General features: G+C 34.4%; 1 protein-coding gene across 3 annotated transcripts in view; it reads right to left on the minus strand.

Annotated features, from left to right (window-relative positions):
* Positions 1 to 12,091, minus strand: part of CNOT11 (CCR4-NOT transcription complex subunit 11) — a 29,953-nt gene that overhangs the window by 3,077 nt on the left and 14,785 nt on the right. For 2 of the 3 annotated variants that reach the window (XM_074299763.1, XM_074299762.1), the window contains 2 exons: positions 11,078 to 11,280; positions 9,812 to 10,014 (listed from right to left, as the gene is read on the minus strand). In XM_074299763.1, the coding sequence (XP_074155864.1) occupies positions 9,812 to 10,014; positions 11,078 to 11,280 (406 nt within the window). Of the gene's footprint in view, positions 1 to 1,876; positions 6,747 to 9,811; positions 10,015 to 11,077; positions 11,281 to 12,091 lie in introns of those variants that run through there. The other variant, XM_074299764.1, reaches the window with a different exon arrangement.

A 12,091-nucleotide genomic window follows, 5' to 3' on the forward strand; every position in this document is an offset into this window, starting at 1 on the left:
TTCCGTCTTTATAAATAATGAACTCATTCTGACCTTATCTTGGTATAGTGTGTGAGACCAATAAATATTGGCCATCTAGCATGTTACATACAATACTGTAAAGTGTCCTCAGTCTAATAAAGCATTCTAATAAGAGGATTTTATCTGAAAGAATTAGAAACATTTTGAATGGGGAAGGAATGAAGATGGAAATCATGGAAGGCAGCATGGCAAAGGTATGTCTGAATTGGTTCATGAAGATTTCAATAAAGTTAGGTGAAAAAGGGCAAACTCCAGGTTGAACAATGGCTAAGAACAAGGTGTCATTAGCAGAACTGTTATAACGCTTCAATTTAAATCTGGCTCTTCCTGGCTATCCTTTGTTCCAAGAATGACCCATTTTCTATCATCCAACAAATGTTTATTAAGGTGGAGAGAGGAGATGGATGGCAGTATGGTAGATAGTATGGTGCAAAGTAGGACTCGGCATTCCGCCCCGTTTCTATTTCTTTGCATTGACCATTCTTTCATTGCTTCATTCAAGATGCAGCTCAAGCTGTACATTCTAACATGAAGACTTTTTTCCTTCAGTTATTTAATGCTTTCTCCTAGAATGTCTTGTAGCATTTTGCTTGTTCTCATTTCAGAACTTCCTGCTACCACAGTAATAAAGAGAAGAGGGGGAGAGGGAGAGATAGGTATATAGTTGTTTTCATGTTGTTTCACCCCATTAGAACCCTGTAAGAATAGGGATTCTCTTTGTCTGTGTTCTGCACTTTAACACAATCCCTAGAACATAATAATAAATACTTGTTGATCATGATGACTTTATTTTCATTCTGCTTATACATGTCTTCTGATAGAGTGTAAGCTACACAAAAGTAGGGATTGTTTTGTTTGCTTTTCCTAACACAGCCTGACAAATAGTAGATGCTTAAAATAAATGCTTGCTGATTTACTGGGGGAACATATATACATAACCATGGAAAACAAAAGGAAAGCTCCAAAGAAAATATGAGTAATTTTAAGAAAAATTGGGGAAGAGGTGTAGGAAGTGGTAGATTAAACTAGGTTCACTGGTAAGGAAATAATAATCACCTAACAGTCCCAAAGCATTCTGGAAGAACAGTGATACTTATCAAGTTATAAGGTGAAGGCAGATTTTGGGGAAAAGATATTTCCCCCCCCCCCAAAAAAAAAAGTTTTAGTCTGGTTGCAGAATGAAAAGCAACCAAAGGAAATTTAATGTTGATTAAATATCACGGTGATCTGGGATCTCAGGAGTATGGAAGATATCCACATGGGAGTGCAGAAAGAATCTGTACAGGAACAAACAGGTATTAAATAGGATATTTACAAGAAACTCTAGGGGAGGAATAAGATGGGGAATTAGAAAAATAAAGTGCCAGAAAAAGGAGAAGGGAGATTCTCTAGAAACATTCCTCCTAACAGTCTTTAAAAAGGAGAATATTGGACTAGGTTTGTTGGGAATAATGGGAAGGTACAACCTGTTCTAGACAGAAAGATAAAGAATTTAAAATGTGAGCTTTTTCTTCTCGATATCTCTATTGTATTGTGTGTCCTTGTCTTTAGGTTGCTCTGAATTTCTCTCCCTGTCAGCTAAATTACAAGTGACAAGAAAATTTAAGCATCTAGGAATGAAAGGAGCATAAGGTGAAAGGGATATAAAAGTTTGGAAACTTGTAAAGTGACAGTATATTGCCACTTTAAAAACTCCAGCAGCAAGTAGCCTATATTTTCAAGAGTCAAGAGTCAAGTTTGTGAGACAGTGCAGGTGAAAATCTCAAGGTGAAGGCCTGCATACTGAAGTAAAAACTGGCACTTAATCCTTTCCTGGCTCACCAAAAAAAAGAAAAAAGAAAAAAAAAGACAAAGATTTATTTGGTTTTTTGGATGGAAAAATCCTTTTACAGGAAGAAAAATCAGTCTAGGTGGACTGGAATTATGGAATCCCAAATTTAATTTAGACAAATTTTAGAGTAATGTTAGAGAAATTCCCAGTTCCAAAAGAGATAACTTTACTACTAACTTTAATTTGTAGATAATCTATTGTTATCAGGAGAAAAGAAAAATAAAGTAACAGAATAAATGCTTTCTTAAATTTTCTGGGGAAAGGTCTTAAGAGTATCCAAAAGAAATTACAGTATGTGAGGAGCAAAATCAGGTAATTAAAGATCTCTCATTTCAGAAAGAAAGGAATTCATTTGGCAAAAACCGATGCTGGCTAATTTTTTGTGGCCAAATGAAATTGCCACAGTATGTGAGGGGGACACCAAAGAGGAGGTATTTGAGGCTGAAGGGAACAAATTAGCAAATTAAGAAAGCTAAGAAGGCAGTCTTATTCAGGGAATCTACAAGAATGCATATGTTAATTCCCCAAGTCCCTCATACAATAGTGACCCATGTTCATGGAAGTTAAAAAAGAAAAACTTGACTAAATTTGGAGCAACTGAAATTGAGCAAGGTTATTACCTGATGATAGGGAAATTTTGTCAATTTTGTATCGGGAGTCATTGCAGAGTACAAACAATGGGTGACCTACCTATACGAAAATAGGGATTTATAGATCTATACTATTGCTAAACAAGTCTGTGAAAGGTTTCCTTTATGAAGAAAAATAAAACTTTTAAGAAAGAAAACTCAAAGAGGGAGAGAATCTAGCTTTCACCATTTCAAAATATAAAAGATTTCATAAAAAAGGCTAAAAGTAGGGAGACTCAAGTATTTGTTACAGTTTTAGTGGATCATTTAACTGATGATTTTGCTTATCCTTATATGGAGGCAGGAGTGTTTAGGATGATTCTAGAACATTCAATACACATTTGGACAATGGTAGCCATTTCACATCCTGAATTTTAGACAGGATAATGATTATTTGGAAATAAAATGGGAATTCTGCATTCCTTAGCACCCAGCACATTTGGGAGAGTAGTAGTTATTGTTGTTCGTCCTTTATTCTTGAAGAAGACTATGACAATTAGGGAAGAGATGTCATGACAAGCAAGAGAATTGGATTTAAGTGAGGGAGAGCTGTGCAAGGTTACCTGCCTCACTTTCCCTTTTAAAGGAAATATTTCTGGGGAAATTGCTACTGTGTCCCAGTAGCAAAACAAAGATGGTCCTGGGAGAGTGTTAAGAATGGATAAAATTTTGAAGAAGCATATTTACAAATTGATGTTAGAAACTAAATTTCCTTAGATCAACTGCTTGCCAATAGCTTTAATAAGGATTAGGACTTCACCTCGAAGAGCTCATAGTATATCACTTGATGAGATGTTGTTTGGGTTACCTTATTCTGGGGTAAGGGGAGAAACCTTCACTTTGAAATCAGAGATTTTTTTTTTTTTTTGGGGGGGGGACTATGAACTTGGCAATATCTAATATCTTTTCAGATTTAAGGGAAATAGGACTTTTGGTCCATATCCCATCATTGGAATTTGCAGTGCATAAGTATAAACGAGAGAATTGGGTGCTGATTAAATCCTGGAAAGAACCCAAACTTCAGCTGATGGGAAGAACCTTACCAAGTGTTGCTGAAAACAGGAATAGCAGTCCAGATAGCCAAGAAAGAATAGGCACATTACACCAGAGTCAAAGGACCCTTAAAAGTTACTTTGTATTGGGAAGGAAAGAAAATCTCGGACTGACTTTTATTTGTAAGTAACAAAAAAAAAAAAAAAAAAAAAAAATTCATTCACTATAAAAGTTAGTTATGGATGTTAAGGGTAGGGCTCCTATGTGTAAGTTCAATAATACCGACAACTATATTCCCTGAAAGAATATTGATAGATCAAGGAAGAGTTAAGTCATTAGCCATGTTAGAAACCCCACTTTTGTAACCATTTTAATCGTATTGGAAATACTTGATGTAGGGTATATCTGTCCCACTTGTTGCTGTGGGACACCTAAAGGAACCTCACTAACTAAGAGGAGAAACATTCTGTGGACAGGGGGACTGTTATTGATGAACCTAGAATATAGCTATGGTAGTCTCCTCTCCATTACAAAAGTGTTTGAGACTAAGGGGAAGGGCCATGCCCGGTTAATTATATGGATAAACATGACTGAAGAAACTACTCCGTCAAAAACTCAATTTTGATGCCTGCCAAATTATAGATTTGGAGACTTGATTAGTCAAAGAACATTAAGTAGTTATGAGAAATGTTTACATTCTGAGGGGAAGAGAGAGTCTCTAAGGGCCCCATGTCCAGATTGAAATAACGTTTGGTTTACTATAGCCTCCAGGGGGTGGACATCACAAGAAATCAGAACCGATAGTAAGGTTAAGTATGTTTAAAGAAAGGATCAAGCCTAATTGTCAAGAGCTGAAGTGCAATACTATAATTCTGATTATTCAAAATGGAAATTAAAGGGTAAATCAAACCTATGGCTTGGGAATATTTGCAACAAGTATAAATCCCTTAGGGAGATTTGGAATCAAGTTTTTGTAGTGAAAAAGTGGGAGTCCTCAGATGGTTGTAAAAGTTAGCAAAGTTAAGGATCTTAGACAGATGATGAAGACAGAAACAGGATACCCCAATACTTGGGTAAAATATACTGTAAACAGTTTTAATAAAAGTAATTGCTATGTTTGTACCACAGGCTACCTACTGCCCAAATGGTACTGTTTCCCCTTAAACATGGAAAGATATGAGAGTGAATTCAAGTACATGGTCCTCCTACTTACTATTCCAGAGTAATGTCTCTGAAAAGAGCTGAAGTGCTTTGTCCTACCTATTCCCTTCTGTGAAAAAGAACACTCCAGCCTTCTCATCCAGGTTCAGGAAATCATTTAATTTGTCCCTCATGGCAGGGTGAAGGATTCCAAGACCCGGAACCTTGTCTTCTTGTATTGAAAGCTGGAGTATAAATAGCTCTGGAAATTTCTCAGAGATGAACATACCTCAAGCAGACCTTTGGTGGTATTATGGAGGAAACACTTTCTGACCTGCTAGGCAAGCACCTGTACGCTGGTCCAATTGGCTAATCCTTTTACCCTGGTATTTGAGAAAGGGAGTGAGGGTCAAAAAAAAAAAAAATCAATTTCAGAAGGAATAAGAGAAGTTTGTCCTATGGGTCATTAGATGAAAGAATCTATTTAGGTCATATAGAAGGTCCAAAGGGAGTACCAAATGAGTAGCAGGAAATCAGATTGCTGCTAGGTTTGTATCATTCCTATTCTGGTGAGGGCTATTATTAAAAAAAAGGATTGGTCTAATATCTATTATAATTAACACAGGATTATAAATTATATTAGGGTTATAGTAAAGGGAATATCAGAGCAGTTAGATGCTACTAGCAGAATGGTGTGGAAAAACAGAATGACTGTGGACATGATGTTAGCAGAGAAAAGGAGTAGTATGTCATGATTGGAAGCAATGTATCTTCATTCCTAATAATATTGCTACAGATGGAACAAAAATCAAAGCCTTAGAGCAGCTGACAGTTCTGCCAGAGGGGCTAGCAGGACATTTAGAGATTAATAACCCAGCAACTAGATGGTTAAAATCAAGGCGTGGGAAATAGAAAGGAATGGTTACTTTTACCTTAACATCCCTAATAGTAGTTGCTAGATTATTAATGGCTATTGGTTGTTGTATAATTCCCTGTGTACAAAGAACAGTTCACTTGTTAAGCAGATGTCAGTACAATATAAACAGAAAAACTTGTAGTTAACAAAAGATAAAGGGAACCTTATTCTATCTATTGAAGAAGATTTGTGTGTAGAGTGTGTAGAGTTTCTCTGAAAATTCAAGGAAAGAGTTAGGAAGGGGAGTGAAAAATTATGGAAACAAAACCTATGTTGAAAGAAAAAGAAGAAATCGAGACATAATGGAAATACCTGTCTTCATAAATTCAGAGTTGCAGTTAGTAGAAGAACTAGATAAAATGGGATGTTACTGGTTCTGTCTTGCTCAAGGTTAGGAAATAGTTGAGTAGGATAAAGATTAAGCATTTCTTGGAGTGCTCCTGCACAATGAGTTCATCAATACTAACTTTTCCTCTTCTGAAGGAGCAAAGGCTTATTTTAATAGACATGCACTGTATGTGGCAGGAGGGGGAACATATCTAGGGGTAAATGTGTAATAGGTATGTATACTAGGAAATTGTATATCCCATAGTCACCAGCAAATGAGGAAACAGGAGAGGGACTTTATGGTGGGGAACTGGGTTATAATGCTTGCTCACACTTCTGTAAGTGTGTGTCTATTCAATTGTCTTAGCCTTCTCTTCAGTTACAGAAAACAAAAGACCTTTTACATTCGAATGGACTGAGTACTCTTTGTTTTCTTTATAAATACATCAAGTTTCCTTCTCAAAGAGACCTCATTTTAGGGATGCATTCTGTTATTTTAACCAGTAAATTCAATTCATATAAAAAAATTTAGGAAGTAGCTGGAAAGGGTAGTGTGAAACTATAAGAGATAAGGCTATGCCCCTTCCCTCCAAAAAACCCCAAAACTATTGGAATAATGAACTACAAGTATAGCATCCATAGGGCATAGAAGGCTAACAGAATAATAGATGTAGATGCAGGCTTTCTGATTCTAAATCACATTTTCTCTAGAACAAGAGGAACTCTATTCTTATGTACTCTGTCCTGACTCTGTTTCACTTTTAAAAATTGGGTTTATTTTGAATACACTTTAAATAGTTGTTAAAAGTGTCCAATAACGCGACGATCATAAAGTAGGGCTAAAAAATGACATCACATAAGTTGGTTTATGGAATTGGAGGTATTCAACCTGGAGAAGGGAAGACAAAAGGGAATGAAAGAATTGATGTTATTTGAAGGGTTGTCACATAGATAATGGCTTAGGCTTACTTTGTTAGAATCAATCATTGAGCTCTATAAGTGAAGATGTTCAAGGAAAAGCTAGATTTCAGTGATTCTGTAAAATAGTAAAACATTTTTTAAAAAATCTTTTAAGATCCCCTCTAATTTCAATACAGTTCAACAAATATTAAGAACCAGTGTGCTAAAATATCATATTTAGGCACTTTGGATCATCAAGACAATAATGAAAAACAGTCCTTGCCTAAACGGAGCTTGCATTCTTCTGGGGATATACCAGCTTAAAAGGCAGAGGTAAAATATGAACTTAAGCTTGGTCTTTCTAAAAATAAACAAAAGATTCAAGAGAATCACAGAAAAAACCCAAAAATATTATTTAAAGGTAAAACAGGAGAGATGGAGCCAAGATGGTGGAGAACAGACATGTCTTCATGTGAAGTCTTCAGATCAAGACCATATCAAGCCTCTGAACTGGTTTTGGAGTGACAGAACCCACAAATATTTGGAGTCTTAACAAATTACCAGCAAAAGTTTTTTAGAAGAACTTCAGAAAAGGGCTGTTTCAATTGAGTGGGAGGGAAAGGGAGGAAGAGACAAAGTGAAAGGAGCTGGGTAATCTGCCAAGAGACTCAGACAAAATAAAGCAGCATTGGCTATTCTGTCCTGTTCAGAAGCCAGTGGATCAGCAGATTAGCTGTGAGACATCCAAAGGAAATACAAAAGGCTCAAAGGAAATATCAGACACATTTAGCTTCACAGAGAAACTTTGTCTCACCCTACAGGGGAGTAGGAGGGAAAGAGGAAAGGGGAAAGGAAATGGGGAGGGGCTATAAAAGGGGAAGGTTATGTGAAGTAGGTAGTAGTCAGAAGCAAACTACAGAGGATTAGGAAAAAGGGGAAAGGAAAGAGAAAAGTATAATTTGGGAAAAATAAGATGGCAGGAAATAGAGTTAATAATTTTAACTGTGAATGTGAATGGAATGAACTCTCCCATAAAACAGAAGCAGATAGCAGACTGGATTAAAAGCTAGAATCCTATAATACATTGTTTATAAGAAAACACATTAAAAACAGAGTGATACAGACAGAATAAAAAGACTGGAGAAGAGTTAGCTTCAGCTGAAGTAAAAAAAGCAGGGGGTAGCGATCCTGCTGTCAGATCAAGCAAAAGCAAAAATAGATCTAATTAAAAGAGATAAGGAAGGAAACTACATCTTGCTAAAGGGTACCATAGATAATGAAATAATATCAATACTAAATTGTATGCACTAAGTGGTGTAGCATCCAAATACCTAGAGAATTTAAGAGAGCTGCAAGAAGGATTAGATAGCAAAAATATACTAGTGGGGGATCTCAACTTTCTTAGAACTAGACAAATCAATCCACAAAATAAATAAGAAAGAAGTTAAGGAGGTATACAAAATGTTAGAAAAGTTAGGCATGATAGATCATTGGAATAAATTAAATATAAACAGAAAGGAGCCTATATAAAAATTAATCATGTAATAAAAAACATCAATCAAATGCAGAAAGGCTGAAACAGTGAATGCATCTTTTTCAGATCATGATGTAATAAAAATTACATGTAATAAAGGATCAGGGAAAAATAAACCAAAAATTAATTGGAAACTAAACAATCCGATCCTAAAAAATGAGTGGAATAATGAGGTAACATAGAAACAGAGAAAGAAAAGATCAATGAATTGAGTATGCAACTTAAAAGGCTAGAAAAAGAACAAATTAAAAATTTCCAATTAAATACTAAATTTGAAAATAAAAGGGAAGATTTATAAAATTGAAAGTAAGAAAATTACTGAATTAATAAACAGAACTAAGGGTTTTATGAAAAAACCAACAAAACAGATAAACCTTTGGTTAACTTAAGTAGAAAAATGAAAGAAGAAAATCACATTGTTAGTATCAAAAAGGAAAAGATTGACTTTGTTTTTACCTTTTTGATTTTTCTCTCTCAAAATGATTTATATGAAAATATGTACAAAATGAATATAAATGTATAACCAAAGAAAAAATGTTTTACATGTAATTGGGGAAAATAAAAAATGAATATTAAAACACACACACACACACACACACACACACACACTGCTTTAGTGTGGAGGAGTTCCCAGAAAAGAACTTTTTACCCTATATTTTCAATAACCAGAATATTTCATGCCTTGACCATGCTGAACATGAGTGTACTATATGTAGGCAAGGAAATCCTATTGGCATATTCTTCAGTTAGAATCCTATTTAACTATTATTAAAACATTTTTTTTTAAAAGAAATGATAAGGATAATTTTACACAAAACCTACAAATAGAATTCCCCCTTTAAATCTAAATATACACATTTATATTTATAAACATAAATACAGTTACAGATGGAGCACATAACTTTCAACACTGTACTGCTTGTCTGTGTTTTCTTTTAGCCTTCCTTCTACTTTGTGCAATTGTGTCAAGTGTTTGAAATAAAGTCTTTGGGGGTCATTAGTGCTTGTTAATGAAGGATGTGTTTGAATTTCAACAAGTCAGTAAGTAAATAAGCATTTATTAAATGTTTTATTATTATTTGCCAGTATATGCTAAATGTTAGAAATACAGAAAAAAAAAAAAAAAAAAAAAAAAACAAACCAACAAAACCAGTAAGTACTACGGTAGCTGTAGTTATATTAGAAGAGAGATGGTAAATCAAATCTTAGGTTTTTTTTTTTTTTTTTAAAGTAGATACCACCTGACTAAAAGAAGTACTCTCTGCCCAGTCTCAGTACTTGAATTAAGTTTTGCTCACTCTAAGCCTACTAATCCAATCCACTAATCAAAGAGCCTCTAGAAAGGTATAAAATATAATCAAGGCATAGAAATTTTAATTCTCCTATAAATATAACTATTTGCTTCAAAATTGTACTAATTTTCCCATTCTAGATATAAAGGAAGTAGCTATGAAAAATATGAGTCACATATACATATATAGAAAACTGAAGCTCCAATTTAGTAACAAAGAAACACTTACCGATTTACAACTTCCATTGAATGTAAAGACATGTCCATATTGACCAGGACTGAAAAATACTCCGTTATCTGGCTTGACTGCATTAATTTCAACAGCATTTCTATAGCAACTAGAGGATTATTTTCTACAAGGTCAGGCAGTTTGGCAGGAGATAAGCCAATATGATAAACGAGCTTGGGATCTTTTTCCAACTCCCCAAGGAGCTATAACAGCCAAATATAAAAGAAGTCATACTTTAACCATAATCTTCAAAATAACATTTTTACATACATAAGACATAAGGTTAGAGCACATCTTTGTGAAATAAATTTCCCATAATCTAGACTTCTGTTCCATTTCCCAGAAAATTAACAATCAATCTAATTATGTCCTAACTCTTTTATTATGATTATATAATGTTATAGAGACCTCCCAGTGAGGAAAAAATGTAGATGAAGTTAGTCTTTGAGGACTGCCATGTAGCTCTGAGAAATTACATATTCTACAAGGGTTACATAAATAGTATGTCCAAAAAAAAAAAAAAAAAAAAAAAAAAAAAAAAAGACGAACCCAATTTTTCTTCCGAGTAAGGCTAGCTCATTGACTTTTTTTTGCCACTAACTTATCTACCTCAGCTAAATCATTAGAACATGTATTTGAATCTTCAATACACTCAAATCTGAATTATGTCAAGGTAATTTATGCTTAAAATTCAAAACAATATCACCATCTACTTTGCTTGAACTTCTACTAATGCAAACTGGCTTTGTGGCTAAAACAAAATGATAGTAAATAAGTCAATTATTTCTTACTCAAGAAAAGTATATTCCATAAAAATGGGTGCTACACTAGACTGGTTCTTTGCTTGATTGGTGAATGCCATTCACTGAATTCAGAGTTGAGGAAGAGAACCAACAGAAGAAAAAAAATTGAATGCAGTGCTTGGCTGCCACATTAAAACAAAAAGCCATCCCTATGGCAAATAAATGACTTAAAGATCACTCAACACTTGCTCTTATTCACAATATACTAGGAGTTAGGGTGGGGTAGTTTACTGACTAGGGTGGTATATGTTTAAAAAGAACATTTTAAGAAAAAATTGCTAATGATCATTTTCTTTTTAACAGTAAGGGCTCAATTGGTATGGTGATTTTAGATGCCTTTTGTTTACTTAGTGCTAGTAAAAGTTTACTTTTTTATAATCTAACACTTATCTAGAACTTTTAAAACCAAGATGGATCAGCAAATATGGAAAACAAGATGATATGTTTGCAATTGAACACTTACCTGTGTTTGTTGTGGAGAAGACAAGGGACTTTTAAAAGCTTTAGCCATTATACGTTTGATCTCAACACCAGTGCTATTTTTAATACACATGGATTTGTCCCACTGAATTGAATGATCAGGCTCTGTTGGGTTTAACCAAGCAAGTTCATCTTCACAAATATGCAGCGGAGGTGGTGGGCGTATAAATTCTGGTCGAAAGTGACCTGTAACATGAAGACTTTTTTTTTTTTTTTAAACTTCTGAATAAAGTATTAAGTTGGGCTCCTAAAAAAAAGTGCATTTATTCTAGCATTACATTTACACATGCAACTTAACACAGTAAAACCTTTTGTAATGAAGATATATTCCACTGACAGATTTATCAGAAACGTTATAATCAGAGGTAGAATAAGGAATTCACATTTTCCTCTAATAAACTACTAGTCTGAGGACCACTAGTTCTTTTCAGCAGACATCTTTTTGAACACTAACTAGGACGTATCCCAGTTCTACATATTCTACATATTTGGTAAATATGCCTTATAATCTCTTTATTCAATTAGTAAAATTAATGAATAGGGAAGAGTTAAGATGTTTGTGGCATATAAGAGATTTTTCTTCAGGTTAATACATATCAACCACATTCAGCATTCTTGGGGTCTAATCACTCAGCTAAGAAGTAACCTAATTATACCAATCTCAATTATGTTCACAAGAATATTATGAGAAAGTGCTGCCTGCCTTGCTAAAACCTAGGTATACCATGTCTATGCTGCCTTCCTGATACTTTTAAGACACTCTGAAGTTAATTCAGTATTATTTTTTATTGAAACTCATCCTGACTCTTAAAAACAAAGAGTCCAAGTATTCACAAACATTTTACTGAACTGTCCAATAATTTTCCTGAAGACTGATACCAAGTTGAGATTTCTGGGAACATTTCTCCCCCTTCACAACACTTTTCAAAAAAAGAAATATATTTACCTCTAGTCTTTGTACACCTCATCTATTTAATACAACTCCTCAAAGATAACT

Source organism: Sminthopsis crassicaudata, chromosome 3 (assembly GCF_048593235.1).
Source record: "Sminthopsis crassicaudata isolate SCR6 chromosome 3, ASM4859323v1, whole genome shotgun sequence".
Classification (NCBI taxonomy): Eukaryota; Metazoa; Chordata; class Mammalia; order Dasyuromorphia; family Dasyuridae; genus Sminthopsis; species Sminthopsis crassicaudata.